The sequence below is a fragment of the Nerophis ophidion genome, linkage group LG01 (assembly GCF_033978795.1).
Source record: "Nerophis ophidion isolate RoL-2023_Sa linkage group LG01, RoL_Noph_v1.0, whole genome shotgun sequence".
Taxonomy (NCBI): domain Eukaryota; kingdom Metazoa; phylum Chordata; class Actinopteri; order Syngnathiformes; family Syngnathidae; genus Nerophis; species Nerophis ophidion.
The window spans coordinates 14,642,557-14,658,559 of NC_084611.1; the positions used below are offsets into that span (position 1 = coordinate 14,642,557).

The following is a 16,003-nucleotide window of genomic DNA, read 5'->3' on the forward strand; positions in this document are numbered from 1 at the left end:
ACAACAACTGGATCCTGCTGCAGACAGACCGGTCAGTACTTCTTCTCTACTCTCTCTACTACTGTGTCTACTACTGTGTGTAATACTGTACTACTTTGTGTACTACTCTGTCTACTAGTGTCTACTACTTTGTCAACTACTGTGTCTTTTACTGTGTGTACTAATTTGTTTACTACTGTGTCTACTACTGTGTCTACTACTATGTCTACTACTGTGTCTACTACTGTGTCTACCACTTTGTGTACTTTGTCTACTACTTTGACTACGACTGTGTCTACTACCGTGTCTACTACTGCGTGTACTTCTTTGTCTACTACTGTGTCTACTACTGTGTCTACTACTTTTTCTACTACTTTGTCTACTACTGTGTCTACTACTGTGTCTACTACTTTGTCTACTTCCTTGTCTACTACTGCGTGTACTTCTTTGTCTACTACTGTGTCTACTACTTTGTCTACTACTGTGTCTGCTCCTTTGCCTACTAAGTTGTCTACTACTGTGTCTACAACTGTGTCTACTACTGTGTCTACTCCTTTGTCTACTACTGTGTCTATTACTTTGTCTACTACTTTGTCTACTACTGTGTCTACTACTGTGTTTACTACTGTGTCTACTACTGTGTCTACTACTTTGTCTACTACTGTGTCTACTACTGTCTACTACTGTGCCTACTACTGTGTTTACTTTTTTGCCTACTGCTGTGTCTACTACCATGTCTACTACTGTGTCTAAAACTTTGTCTGCTACTTTGTATACTACGTTGTCTACTACGGTGTCTTCTACTTTGTGTACTACTGTGTCTACTACTTTGTCTACTACTGTGTCTACTACTGTGTTTACCACTGTGTCTACTACTGTGTTTACTTCTTTGCCTACTGCTGTGTCTACTACCATGTCTACTACTGTGTCTACAACTTTGTCTGCTACTTTGTTTACTACTTTGTCTACTACGGTGTCTACTACTTTGTGTACTACTGTGTCTACTACTTTGTCTACCACATTGTCTACTACTTTGTCTATTACTGTGTCTACTACTGTGTTTACTACTGTGTCTACTACTGTGTTTACTTTTTTGCCTACTGCTGTGTCTACTACTGTGTTTACTTCTTTGCCTACTGCTGTGTCTACTACCATGTCTACTACTGTGTCTACAACTTTGTCTGCTACTTTGTTTACTACTTTGTCTACTACGGTGTCTACTACTTTGTGTACTACTGTGTCTACTACTTTGTCTACCACATTGTCTACTACTTTGTCTATTACTGTGTCTACTACTGTGTTTACTACTGTGTCTACTACTGTGTTTACTTTTTTGCCTACTGCTGTGTCTACTACCATGTCTACTACTGTGTCTACAACTTTGTCTGCTACTTTGTCTACTACTTTGTGTACTACTGTGTCTACAACTGTGTCTACTACCGTGTCTACTACTGTGTGTACTTCTTTGTCTACTACTGTGTCTACTACTGTGTCTACTACTTTGTCTACTACTGTGTCTGCTCCTTTGTCTACTAAGTTGTCTACTACTGTGTCTACTCCTTTGTCTACTACAATGTCTATTACTTTGTCTACTACTGTGTCTACTACTTTGTGTACTACTTTGACTACTACTGTGTCTACTACTGTGTCCACTACTGTGTCTACTACTGTGTTTACTTTTTTGCCTACTGCTGTGTCTACTACCGTGTCTACTACTGTGTCTACAACTTTGTCTGCTACTTTGTATACTACGGTGTCTACTACTTTGTGTACTACTGTGTCTACTACGTTGTCTACTACTGTGTCTACTACTGTGTTTACTTCTTTGCCTACTGCTGTGTCTACTACCATGTCTACTACTGTGTCTACAACTTTGTCTGCTACTTTGTATACTACTTTTTATACTACGGTGTCTACTACTTTGTGTACTACTGTGTCTACTACTTTGTCTACCACATTGTCTACTACATTGCCTACTACTGTGTCTACTACTTTGTCTACCACTGTGTGTATTGCTAGGTCTACTACTGTGTCTACTACTTTGTCTACTACTGTGTGTACCACTGTGTCTAGTACAGTATAAATATAACACATACAATTACTACAGTACAAATACAAGTATTAAACATTCAACTACAATAGTACAAGTATAGCACACACAAGTACTTCAGTACAAGTATAACACATACTACTATTACAGTGCAAGTATAACTCATACGAGTAGTACAGTACAAATATAGTACAGTACAAGTATAATATACTTTACAAGTACTACAGTGTACATGAATTGATTAACGTGGACCCCGACTTAAACAAGTTGAAAAACTTATTCGGGTGTTACCATTTAGTGGTCAATTGTACGGAATATGTACTGTACTGTGCAAACTACTAATAAAAGTATCAATCAATCAATCAATCAAGTACACATACTAGATTACAGAGTGTGGGTGATGAATATCATGTGCTAGTGTACAAGTACTAGAGTACAGAGTGTGGGTGATAAATATCATGTAGTAGAGTACAAGTATTCGAGTTCAGAGTGAGGGTGATGAATATCATGTAGTAGAGTACAAGTACTAGAGTGTGGGTGATGAATATCATGTGCTAGTGTACAAGTACTAGAGTACATAGTGTGGGTGAGGAATATCATGTACTAGAGTACAAGTATTCGAGTTCAGAGTGAGGGTGATGAATATCATGTAGTAGAGTACAAGTACTAGAGTGTGGGTGATGAATATCATGTGCTAGTGTACAAGTACTAGAGTACATAGTGTGGGTGAGGAATATCATGTACTAGAGTACAAGTACTAGTGTGTGGGTGATGAATATCATGTACTAGTGTACAAGTACTAGAGTACAGAGTGTGGGTGAGGAATATCATGTACTAGAGTACAAGTACTAGTGTGTGGGTGATGAATATCATGTACTAGTGTACAAGTACTAGAGTACAGAGTGTGGGTGAGGAATATCATGTACTAGAGTACAAGTACTAGAGTACAGATGATGAATATAATGTAACAATAATGGAAAGATGGACAGTAATGATTATGCAAATGCGATGATAACAAAAAAGGAGTGTGTTGCTGACACTGTAAGAATAACAACATGGAATTTATGACTAAAGACTGTTTGAATAAACAGTGAAGAAAGTAGTAAGAATTAATCAATAATCAATATTAGCTACTAATGCCGACATGTCAAATATGACTTTTGATTTGCTCTCATGTTGCAGGAATATTCCATCATCAGGAAATCTGCACGCTCGCTGAGTACGGTTCAAGTGGAGTCGCCATGGCGACTGGCCCAGCCATCTATTATCTCCAACATCGTGCTGATGAAAGGACAAGGAAAGGTGAGTGAATACATGAATTCATCTACTATAATGACATGTCAAGGAAGGGTGAGTGAATACATGGATTTGTCTTCTCTAATGACATGCCAAGGAAAGGTGAGTGAATACATGAATTCATCTTCTGTAATGACATGTCAAGGAAAGGTGAGTGAATACATGAATTAATCTTCTATAATGACATATCAAGGGAGGGTGAGTGCATACATGAATTCATTTTCTATAATGACATACCAAGGAAGGGCGAGTGAATACATGAATTAATTTTCTATAATGACATGTCAAGGAAAGGTGAGTGAATACATTAATTCATCTTCTATAATGACATGTGAAGGGAGGGTGAGTGCATACATGAGTTTATCTTTTATAATGACATGCGAAGGAAGGGATAGTGAATACATTAATGAATCTTCTATAACGACATGTCAACGAAGGGTGAGTGAATACATGAATTCATCTTCTATAATGACATGTCAAGGAAGGGTAAATGAATACATGAATTAATCTTTAATGACATGCCAAGGAAGGCTAAGTGAATACATGAATTTGTCTTCTATAATGACATGTCAAGGAAAGGTGAGTGTATACATGAATTCATCTTCTATAATGACATGCCAAAGAAGGGTAAATGAATACATGAATTAATCTTCTATAATGAGTTGCCAAGGAAGACCGAGTGAATACATGAATTCATCTTCTATATTGACATGTCAAGGAAGGGTGAGTGAATACATGAATTCCTTTTCTATAATGACATGTCAAGGAAAAGTAAATTAATACATGAATTCATCTTCTATAATGTCATGCCAAGGAAAGGCGAGTGAATACATGAATTCATCTTCTATAATGACATGTTAAGGAAAGGTGAGTGAATACATGAATTCCTCTTCTATAATGACATGTCAAGGAAGGGTAAATGAATACATGAATTCATCTTCTATAATGACATGCCAATGAATGCTGAGTGAATACATGAATTCATCTTCTATATTGACATGTTAAAGTCAAGGGAGGGTTAGTGAATACATTAAGTCCTTTTCTATAATGACATGTCAAGGAAGGGTAAATTGATAGTGAAGTGAATTATATTTATATAGCGCTTTTTCTCTATGACTCAAAGCGCTTTACATAGTGAAACCCAATATCTAAGTTACATTCAAACCAGTGTGGGTGGCACTGGGAGCAGGTGGGTAAAGTGTCTTGCCCAAGGACACAAAGGCAGTGACTAGGATGGCGGAAGCGGGAATCGAACCTGCAACCCTCAAGTTGCTGGCATGGCCACGCTACCAACCGAGCTAAACCGCCCTTTTCTATAATGACATGCCAAGGGAGTGCGAGTGAATACATGACTTAATCTTCTCTAATTAAATGTCAAAGAAGGGTGAATGCATACTTGAATTCATCTTCTATAATTGACATGCCAAGGAAGGGCGAGTGAATACATGAATTCATCTTCTATGACATGTTAAGGAAAGGTGAGTGAATACATGAATTAATCTTTTATAATGACATGCCAAGGAAAGGTGAGTGAATACATGAATTAATCTTCTTTAATGACATCCTTCTTGAATTAAACCTAATGAAACAAGTACACACGTCCTTCTTTAATAAAACGTTCCTGTCCTTGTCCAGGGTCTAGGGTTCAGTATTGTTGGTGGTCAGGATTCAGCACGCGGCCAAATGGGGATTTTTGTCAAGACCATTTTCTCCCACGGCGCCGCAGCAGCGGACGGACGACTGAAAGAAGGTAAAGTTTGTCTTCAACCTTCACAATCCTTACGTTTGTCTTTTTTTCATGCTTTCTAACATACTAAAAACATACTTGTGTGTACATCCAAACATTCTCACATGTTACATACTACACCAAAAATATGTTTCAACCTATATTCAATTGAATAGACTGCAAAGACAAGATATTTAACGTACGAACTGGAAAACTTTTATTTTTTTGCATATATTAGCTCATTTGGAATTTGATGCCTGCAACATGTTTCAAAAAAGCTGGCACAAGTGGCAAAAAAGACAGAGAACGTTGAGGAATGCTCATCAAACACTTATTTGGAACATCCCACGGTTGAAAAGGCTAATATGAAAATATAATATGAAATATAAAAGCAGCTACCATGAAATGCTCAGTCATTCACAAACAAGGATGGGGCGAGGGTCACCACTTTGTCAACACAAATTGTCAACACAAATTGTTAAGGACAACATTTCTCCACCAGCTATTGCAAGGAATTTCGGGATTTCACCATCTACGTTCCTTAATATCATCAAAAGTTTCAGAGAATCTGGAGAAATCACTACACTTAACATTGAATGCCCGTGACCTTGGATCCCTCAGGCGGTACTGCATCAAAAAGCGACATCAGTGTGTAAAGGATATCACCACATGGGCTCAGGAAAACTTCAGAAAACCACTCTCAGTAACTACAGTTGGTCGCTACAACTCTAAGTGCAAGTTAAAACTCTACTATGCAAAGCAAAACCCATTTATCAACAACACCAAGGAACGCCGCTGGCTTCGCTGGGCCCGAGCTAATCTAAGATGGACTGATGCAAAGTGGAAAAGCGTTCTGTGTTCTGACAAGTCCACATTTCCATTTTTTTTTTCGGAAACTGTGGATGTTGCGTCCTCCAGAACAAAGAGGAGAAGAACCATCCGAATTGTTCTAGGTGCTAAGTGTAAAAGCCAGCATCTGTGATGGTATGAGGGTGTATTAGTGCCCAAGGCATGGCTAACTTACACATCTGTGAAGGCACCATTAATGCTGAAAGGTACATACAGGTTTTGGAGCAACATATGTTGCCATCCAAGCAACGTTATCAAGGACGCCCCTGCTTATTTCAGCAAGACAATGCCAAGCCACATGTTACAACAGCGTGGCTTTGTAATAAAAGAGTGCGGGTACTAGACTGGCCTGCCTGTAGTCCAGACCTGCCTCCCATTAAAAATGTGTGCCGCAATATGAAGCCTAAAATACCACAACGAAGACCCAGGACTGTTGAACAACTTAAGCTGTACATCAAGCGAGAATGGGAAAGAGTTGGAAAACTTCAAAAATGTGTCTCCTCAGTTCCCAAACGTTTACTGAGTGTTGTTAAAAGGAAAGGCCATGTAACACAGTGGTAAAAATGCCCCTGTGACAACTTTTCTGCAATGTGTTGCTGCCATTAAATTCTAACTTCATGATTATTTGCAAAATAATTATTTCTATTGAAAATGAATGGGCCATTTTTCAAACTTCCACAACTCCCACAATTCTCACCCGATTGGAACCGTTCCACTTTCAACACCTTCCACTCACTGCTGACAATCAAACTACTATTTTGCAAGTTGAAAAAAATTCCCAATCCCAATTTCCACCTCTTGTGGGAAAGTTTTCACAGTCCACATTTTTCGACCGTTTTTGACCATTCCACCTTCAGAACTTTCCTCTTAATTGGGCCAACAACACTACCATTCTTCTTTTTGTACAAATTCCTGTTTTTCCCGCAATTCCAGGAATTCCGAATTCAAACTGTTACGACGTCAACTTTTTTCAACCGTTTTGAAAAATTCCAATACCAACAAATTCATACCATCTAGGACAATTTTTGCATTACCTTCTGTATATGTTCAAAATTTCCCGTTTTTCCCTGAAATTCCCATTCAAATGAATGGACATATTCACAGTTCTACAACGCCCTAAATTCTCAAAATGTTACATCATTTTTTACCCGATTCCAAAATGTGCCTCCCACCTACACTACTCTTCACATTTGTTGAACGCAAAACATCTTTTCACTTTTCCAAAATTCCCAGTTTTCCATGAATTTTTGATCATTTTCTCCCCATTGACAATGAATGGGCGATATGTAAACTTCTCCATATCCCACCAACTGTTCCAACATCCAAAATATGAAAATATTATATGTTTTTATGAATGTGGCGGATACTACATTCCATATATACTTTGTGTTTATATACAGGAAACATTAATGGAGGTTTTTGGTTGTTTTTTAGAGCACATTATAGGCAGAATAGATGGACTCTCATTGGCTTTATTGTTAGCTGACTCTTGCTAACACTTATTGACGAGTTAATAAATAGAAAAACGAGTTAATAAAAGAAAAATATATGTGCACTTGTCTTACATAAGGATTGCAAATGATAGACACAATTCCCCCCCCAAAAAGTGCTGCTCCCCTTAAAGTATCAACAGTGGCGGATTGTTTCACATCAACTTATCACTTTTCATATTCATTGTGTCAAAACTGACCAAAACTCTTCTACAGTGCATCCGGAAAGTATTTACAGTATTTCACTTTTTACACAATTTATGTTATAGATTAAAAAAAAAAAAAAAGTTTTTCACTATGTCATTATGGGCTGTTGTGTGTAGAATGTTGAGGACAAAAATAATGTATGTCATAAGGTTGTAACATAACAGGGGGAAAAGTGAAGCGCTGTGAATACTTTTTTTTTTTTTTGGTCTATGATTCTGATATTCTAGCTGTGCTTTTGAAAAGAAGTGCCAAAGTATTTGATGTTTTATTGTGTGTTGCTGCACAGGAGATGAGATTCTGGAAGTAAACGGAGAGTCTCTTCAGGGGCTGACACACCAACAAGCCATCCAGACATTCAAGGTTCCTCTCAGTTATGACGTCCACTAAAGCAGTGCCTCAAGCAGCAGTCTCATTTTCACTATTAAGCAAACAAAAAATATATAAAATGACTCAATACCAGCTAACACAAACTATCCGAACGCCTATAGCTATTTTTTTTATTATCAAAAAAATATATAGTGTGAAGTTTTATATTATATTTACATAGCGCTTTTCTGGTGTGACTCAAAGCACTTTTACATAGTGAAACCCAATATCTAAGTTACCTATAAACCAGTGTGGGTGGCACTGGTAGCAGGTGGGTAAAGTGTCTTGCCCAAGGACACAACGGCAGTGACTAGGATGGCAGAAGCGGGGATCGAACCCGGAACCCTCAAGTTGCTGGCAAGGCCACTCTACCAACCGAGCTATACCGCCCCAAATATAAATATGTTAGTTTGTTTTTCGAATTTTAAATCAATTTAAAAAAAATATATATATATATATGTATATACAAACCCCGTTTCCATATGAGTTGGGAAATTGTGTTAGATTTAAATATAAATGGAATACAATGATTGAAATGATTGAACTACAAAGAAAAGATATTAGATATTCAAACTCATAAATTTTTTATTTTTTTGCAAATATTAATTAACTTAGAATTTCCTGGCTGCAACATGTGGCAAAGTATTTGGGAAAGGGCATGTTCACCACTGTGTTACATCACCTTTTCTTTTAACAACACTCAATAAACGTTTGGGAACTGAGGAAACTAATTGTTGAAGCTTTGAAAGTGGAATTCTTTACCATTCTTGTTTTATGTAGAGCTTAAGTTGTTCAACAGTCAGGGGTCTTGTTGTCGTATTTTACGCTTCCTATTGCGTCACACAATTTCCATGGGAGACATGTCTGGACTACAGGCGGGCCAGGAAAGTACCCTCACTCTTTTACTATACTACTTGGCATTGTTTTGCTGAAATAAGCAGGGGCGTCCATGATACCGTTGCATGGATGACAACATATGTTGCTCCAAAACCTCTATGGACCATTCAGCATTAATGGTGCCTTCACAGATGTGTAAGTTACCCATGCCTTGGGCACTAATACACCCCCATACCATCACAGATGCTGGCTTTTGAAATTTTTGCCTATAACAATACGGATGGTTATTTTCCTCTTTCTTCCGGAGGACACCACGTCCACAGTTTCTAAATATAATTTGAAATGTGGACTCGTCAGACCACAGAACACTTTTCCACTTTGCATCAGTCCATCTTAGATCAGCTCGGGCCCAGCGAAGCCAGCGGCGTTCCTTGGTGTTGTTGATAAATGGGTTTTGCTTTGCATAGTAGAGTTTTAACTTGCACTTACAGATGTAGCAACCAACTGTAGTTACTGACAGTGGTTTTATGAAGTGTTCCTGAGCCCATGTGGCGATATCCTTTACACACTGTCCATTTTTGATGCAGTACCGCCTGAGGGCTCAAAGGTCCGTAATATCATCGCTTACGTGCAGTGATTTCTCCAGATTCTCTGAACCTTTTGATGATTTTACGGACCGTAGATGGTAAAATCCCTAAATTCCTTGCAATAGCTCGTTGAGAAATGTTGTTCTAAAACTGTTCGACAATTTGCTTACAAATTGGTGACCCTCGCCCCATCCTTGTTTGTGAATTACTTAGCATTTCATGGAAGCTGCTTTTATACCCAATAATGGCACCCACCTGTTCCCATTTAGCGTGCACACCTGTGGGATGTTCCATATGAGTGTTTGATGAGCATTCTTCAACTTTATCAGTATTTGATGCCACATTTCCCAACTCATTTGTCACGTGTTGCTGGCATCAAATTCTAAAGTTAATGATTATTTAAAAAAAAAAAAAAACGTTTATCAGTTTGAACATCAAATATGTTGTCTTTGTAGCATATTCAACTGAATATGGGTTGAAAATGATTTGCAAATCATTGTATTCCGTTTATATTTACATCCAACACAATTTCCCAACTCATGTGTAAACGGGGTTTGTATAGTCAAGGTTTCTGTGGTTTAGTCGTTATACAGTGCTCAATACCGTAGTAGAGCGGAATATATGTTAGGTTAGGGAATCGGGGATTGAACCTGGAACCCTCAAGTTGCTGGCACAGTCACTCTACCAATCGAGCTGTACCGCCCCAAATGTAAATATATGTTGTTTTTTTTCCAAATTTTAAATCAATTTAAAAAAAAATATATATATATATATATATATATATATATATATATATATATATATATATATATAGTCAAAGTTTCTGTGGTTTAGTCGTTATATCAATCAATGTTTATTTATATAGCCCCAAATCACAAATGTCTCAAAGGACTGCACAAATCATTACGACTACAACATCCTCGGAAGAACCCACAAAAGGGCAAGGAAAACTCACACCCAGTTGGCAGGGAGAATTCACATCCAGTGGGACGCCAGTGACAATGCTGACTATGAGAAACCTTGGAGAGGACCTCAGATGTGGGCAACCCCCCCCCTCTAGGGGACCGAAAGCAATGGATGTCGAGCGGGTCTAACATGATACTGTGAATGTTCAATCCATAGTGGCTCCAACACAGCCGCGAGAGTTCAGTTCAAGCGGATCCAAGACAGCAGCGAGAGTCCCGTCCACAGGAGACCATCTCAAGCGTAGGCGGATCAGCAACGTAGAGATGTCCCCAACCGATACAGGCGAGCGGTCCATCCTGGGTCCCGACGAGCGGTCCATCCTGGGTCTCGACTCTGGACAGCCAGTACTTCATCCATGGTCATCGGACCGGACCCCCTCCACAACGGAGGGGGGGACATAGGAGAAAGAAAAGAAGCGGCAGATCAACTAGTGTAAAAAGGAGGTCTATTTAAAGGCTAGAGTATACAGATGAGTTTTAAGGTGAGACTTAAATGCTTCTACTGAGGTAGCATCTCGAACTGTTACCGGGAGGGCATTATAGAGTACTGGAGCCCGAACGGAAAACGCTCTATAGCCCGCAGACTTTTTTTGGGCTCTAGGAATCACTAATAAGCCGGAGTCTTTTGAACGCAGATTTCTTGCCGGGACATATGGTACAATACAATCTGCAAGATAGGCTGGAGCTAGACCGTGTAGTATTTTATACGTAATTAGTAAAACCTTAAAGTCACATCTTAAGTGCACAGGAAGCCAGTGCAGGTGAGCCAGTATAGGCGTAATATGATCAAACTTTCTTGTTCTTGTCAAAAGTCTAGCAGCCGCATTTTGTACCAACTGTAATCTTTTAATGCTAGACATGTGGAGACCCGAAAATAATACGTTACAGTAATCGAGGCGAGACGTAACAAACGCATGGATAATGATCTCAGTGTCTTTAGTGGACAAAATGGAGCAAATTTTAGCGATATTAAGGAGATGAAAGAAGGCCGTTTTAGTAACGGTTTTAATGTGTGACTCAAAGGAGAGAGTTGGGTAGAAGATAATACCCAGATTTTTTACAGAGTCACCTTGTTTTATTATTTGGTTGTCAAATGTTAAAGTTGTATTATTAAATAGAAGTCGGTGTCTAGCAGGACCGATAATCAGCATTTCCGTTTTTTTGGCATTAAGTTGCAAAAAGTTAGCGGACATCCATTGTTTAATTTCATTAAGACACGCTTCCAACTGACTACAGTCCGGCGTGTTGGTCAGCTTTAGGTTGGGGTCATCAGCATAACAGTGAAAGCTAATACCGTATTTGCGTATGATGTCACCTAGCGACAGCATGTAGATGCTGAAGAGTACAGGGCCAAGGACCAAACCCTGGGGAATTCCACACGTTACCTTAACATAGTCCGAGGTCACACTGTTATGGGAGACGCACTGGATCCTATCAGTAAGATAAGAGTTAAACCAAGACAGGGCTGAGTCTGACATACCAATTCGTGTTTTGATACGCTCTAATAAAATATTATGATCGACGGTATCGAAAGCAGCGCTAAGATCGAGGAGCAGCAACATAGATGACGCATCAGTGTTCAAAAGCGGAATATATGTTAGGTTAGGAAAAAACACAAAAGGTTCTATCATCACTACAAGCCTGTTTCGCAGGTTTCCCTGCTTTTCAGGGTATTTTATATAATAAAAAATAAAATCCACCGTATTACACTGAATTGATTAACGGGGACATCATAGACATCATCATGGATATCATAGTTCATGTATTTATGAATATATCACAGCTATATAATAATACAACATATTTCTCCCAGCAACTGAAGAGAGGTGTGGTCTCATTGACCATCCGGACTCGCCTGCGGAGTCCCAGTCTGACGCCGTGTGCCACGCCCACCTTGCCGAGCCGCTCCAGTACTCCCAACTCCAGCGCCAGCCACAGTTCCAACATCCATGCGGGCCCAGAGGAGTCCGAGGGCAGACCGGGTCCCGGTCCAAAGGATTGTGTCATCATGGAGGTCACGCTGGATAAAGGTAAGGTCTCTACATTACACACCCTGATGTCCACAGAGTACCATTGTGTACTTAGTACTAGACTAAGTAGTCCGTATGGATAAAGGTTTGATCTCTACATTATACACTCTAATGTCCACAGAGTACCATTGTGTACTTAATACGAGACCAAGTAGTCGGTATGGATAAAGGTTAGGTCTACATGGCGGCCGAGGACACGCCACCTAAATCTTAGAATAGTTCCCAGACTGCAGTATTGTATGAAGTACTTGAAAGCAATACTCGAGTAAAAGTATCTGTTTTTGTTTCTGTCTCATTTCTTTCTCCAGCTGTTGCTCCTTTATCTTGTCTTAACTCTCTTGTAGCCTCTTTTTGCATCGCTTGCAGCCTCTTGTAGCCTCTTTTTGCATCGCTCTCCCAATGGTGCCTTCACAGATGTGTAAGTTACCCATGCCTTGGGCACTAATACACCCCCATACCATCACAGATGCTGGCTTTTAAACTGTGTACCTATAACAATCCGAATGGTTATTTTTCTCTTTGGTCTGGAGGACACCACGTCCACAGTTTCCAAATATAATTTGGAATTGGTCAACTCGCCTCTCAATAAAATTGACAAGATCTCGGGTTTGGGGGAACCCGTATGTCCCAACAGAGCATTTTCTTTCATTTAATGTCCTTTCCGGACTACGTCGCAAACTGGACTACATCTAGGAGAAGCCGTCTGCTCCGCAAAGCAAGGTTGCGATCAATTTGGATTGAACTTGTCTGTCCCAACGGAACAAACAACGTTTGCTGCTCGACACAGGACGAACTCTTGGGAGAAGTGGAGAGTTGTGTGCCTGGCGATTCATGTTGAAGACATCTACCTACTCAGAATCCTGACACCAGGACTTCTGCTGATTGGCGTAATTCAGAAGATGCCGGCAGCCGTTTAAGGTACCACAAAGATGCCACAAATGTTTGAAGGACGGAGATAGCTGTGGACACTCAGTCTTTTGTCCTTTCCTGACTGTGTCGCAAACTAGACAACATCTAGGAGAAGCCGTCTGCTCTACAAAGCAAGGTTGTGACAAATTTGCAGGGTACCCGTCAGTCCCGACCGAACGTTTGCTGCTAAACACACCACAAACTCTCAGGAGAAGTGGAGTGTTGCGTGCCTGGGGATTCACGTTGAAGACATCTACCTATTCAGGATACTGACACTAGGACTTCCGCTGATTGGCGTAGGTGTCGTCCACAAATTGGGACAATGCCGGCCGCCGTTCAAATGATCGAAAGACGGGCACAGCTGTGGACACTCAGACTTTTGTCCTTTCAGGACTACGTCGCAAACTGGACAAGATCTAGGAGAAGCCGTCTGCTCTGCAAAGCAAGGTTGCAATCAATTTGAGGGCTGTAAATGGACAATTGTGTTTCACTTGCCTGCAACGTTCTCGTCTAATTTTAGTCTTGCTCACACCTTTGTCGCATCAAGAACAACAACACAACCCAAACTGCGGGTTAATATTTTTACTTTGTCTTTTCCTAGAGCCTGGCGTGGGTTTGGGGATCGGAGTTTGTTTCCTCACGCCAGAGAACTCCTCTCCAGGGATTTACATCCATAACCTGGCCCTGGGATCTGTGGCCAAGATGGATGGCAGACTCAGGTGAGGACGAGAAAATGGAGTATGTAGTAGTATTGTTGTTATTATACCATGTTTTCTCTTTAGTTTAGTACTTGATAGTTAATACCTAATACATATTAATGTATAAATATTGCTAAATAATTAGAATTATGTTTAAAACATTAAATAATATTATTAATCATGAATTAAATGTAGTTGTTGGGAGATGACTCGTCATTGAGTGTGTAGCACACTCAATAGCTGTATTGACACTGCACTGATAATGTGTTGCAACACCGTATTTTCCAGAGTATAGAGTGCACCGGGATATAAGCCACACCCACTAAATCTTAAATAAATTGCAGATATATACGTTGTGAAATGTGTTATTTACACAGAAATATTCTGTAAATGTTTATTAATTGTTTCCAAACGGTGTTTGTAACGCGGCAGTAAAACGGCTGATCAAACAAAAAGAAGTCATGTATTGTAAAATAATCTCGATGAGTAGTAACTCTATGGACGGTGAGAAAAAGAAACCGCACTTCTGCTTACGGTTCAAAGGCCTAAATGGGCAGGCACTGCAGCACCTGCAGGAATGGAACTCGTCCAAAAGTTGGTGCTATACTAACAACAATAAAACACCTTCTCAGTGTATTGTCCGGAATTTAGTGTGTGCGTGTGTGTATATATATATATATATATATGTATATACTGTATATATATATATATAAAATGTGTGTTTGTGTGTGTATATATATTTATATATATATATTTACACATCTATGTATATATGTATGTACAGTATACTGTATATATTATGTGTGAATGTGTATGTATATATATATATATATATATATATATATATATATATATATATGTGTGTGTATTTATATTTACGTGTATATGTGTGTGTATATAAATATGTGTGTGTGTGTATATATATATACACACATGTATATGCGCGTATATATACACACACATACTGTATATACATATATGTATATATACATGTGTGTATATGTATGTACATTATATAAATTGTGTATATATATATATATATATACACATATATGTATATATATATATATGCACACATATTTGTCTACGTGTGTATATATGCACACAAATATACATATATATATACAAACCCCGTTTCCATATGAGTTGGGAAATTGTATTAGATGTAAATATAAACGGAATACAATGATTTGCAAATCCTTTTCAACCCATATTCAGTTGAATGCACTACAAATACAATATATTTAATTTTCAAACTCATAAACTTTATTTTTTTTTGCAAATAATATTTAACTTAGAATTTCATGGCTACAACACGTGCCAAAGTAGTTGGGAAAGGACATGTTCACCACTGTGTTACATCACCTTTCTTTTAAGAACACTCAATAAACGTTTGGGAACTGAGGAAACTAATTGTTGAAGCTTTGAAAGTGGAATTCTTTCCCATTCTTGTTTTATGTAGAGCTTCAGTAGTTCAACAGTCGCGGGTCTCCGCTGTCGTATTTTACGCTTCATAATGCGCCACACATTTTCGATGGGAGACAGGTCTGGACTGCAGGCGGGCCAGGAAAGTACCCGCACTCGTTTTTTACAAAGCCACGCTGTTATAATACTTGTCTTGCTGAAATAAGCAGGGGCGTCCATGATAACGTTGCTTGAATGACAATATATGTTGCTCCAAAACCTGTATGGACCATTCAGCATTAATGGTGCCTTCACAGATGTGTAAGTTACCCATGCCTTGGGCACTAATACACCCCCATACCATCACAGATGCTGGCTTTTAAACTGTGCACCTATAACAATCCGAATGGTTATTTTTCTCTTTGGTCTGGAGGACACCACGTCCACAGTTTCCAAATATAATTTGAAAAGTGGACTCGTCAGACCACAGAGCACTTTTCCACTTTGCATCAGTCCATCTTAGATGAGCTCGGGCCCAACGAAGCCGGCGGCGTTCCTTGTTGTTGATAAATGGGTTTGGCTTTGCATAGTAGAGTTTTAACTTGCACTT

General features: G+C 39.1%; 1 protein-coding gene across 8 annotated transcripts in view; it reads left to right on the top strand.

Annotated features, from left to right (window-relative positions):
- pdzd2 (PDZ domain containing 2) overlaps positions 1–16,003 on the top strand; it is an 85,823-nt gene that overhangs the window by 43,946 nt on the left and 25,874 nt on the right. For all 8 annotated transcript variants that reach the window (XM_061896753.1, XM_061896771.1, XM_061896780.1 and 5 more), the window contains 6 exons: positions 1–31; positions 3,212–3,331; positions 4,961–5,075; positions 7,884–7,957; positions 12,166–12,382; positions 13,893–14,010. The exon at positions 1–31 is cut by the window's left edge. In XM_061896753.1, the coding sequence (XP_061752737.1) occupies positions 1–31; positions 3,212–3,331; positions 4,961–5,075; positions 7,884–7,957; positions 12,166–12,382; positions 13,893–14,010 (675 nt within the window). The remainder of the gene's footprint in view (positions 32–3,211; positions 3,332–4,960; positions 5,076–7,883; positions 7,958–12,165; positions 12,383–13,892; positions 14,011–16,003) is intronic.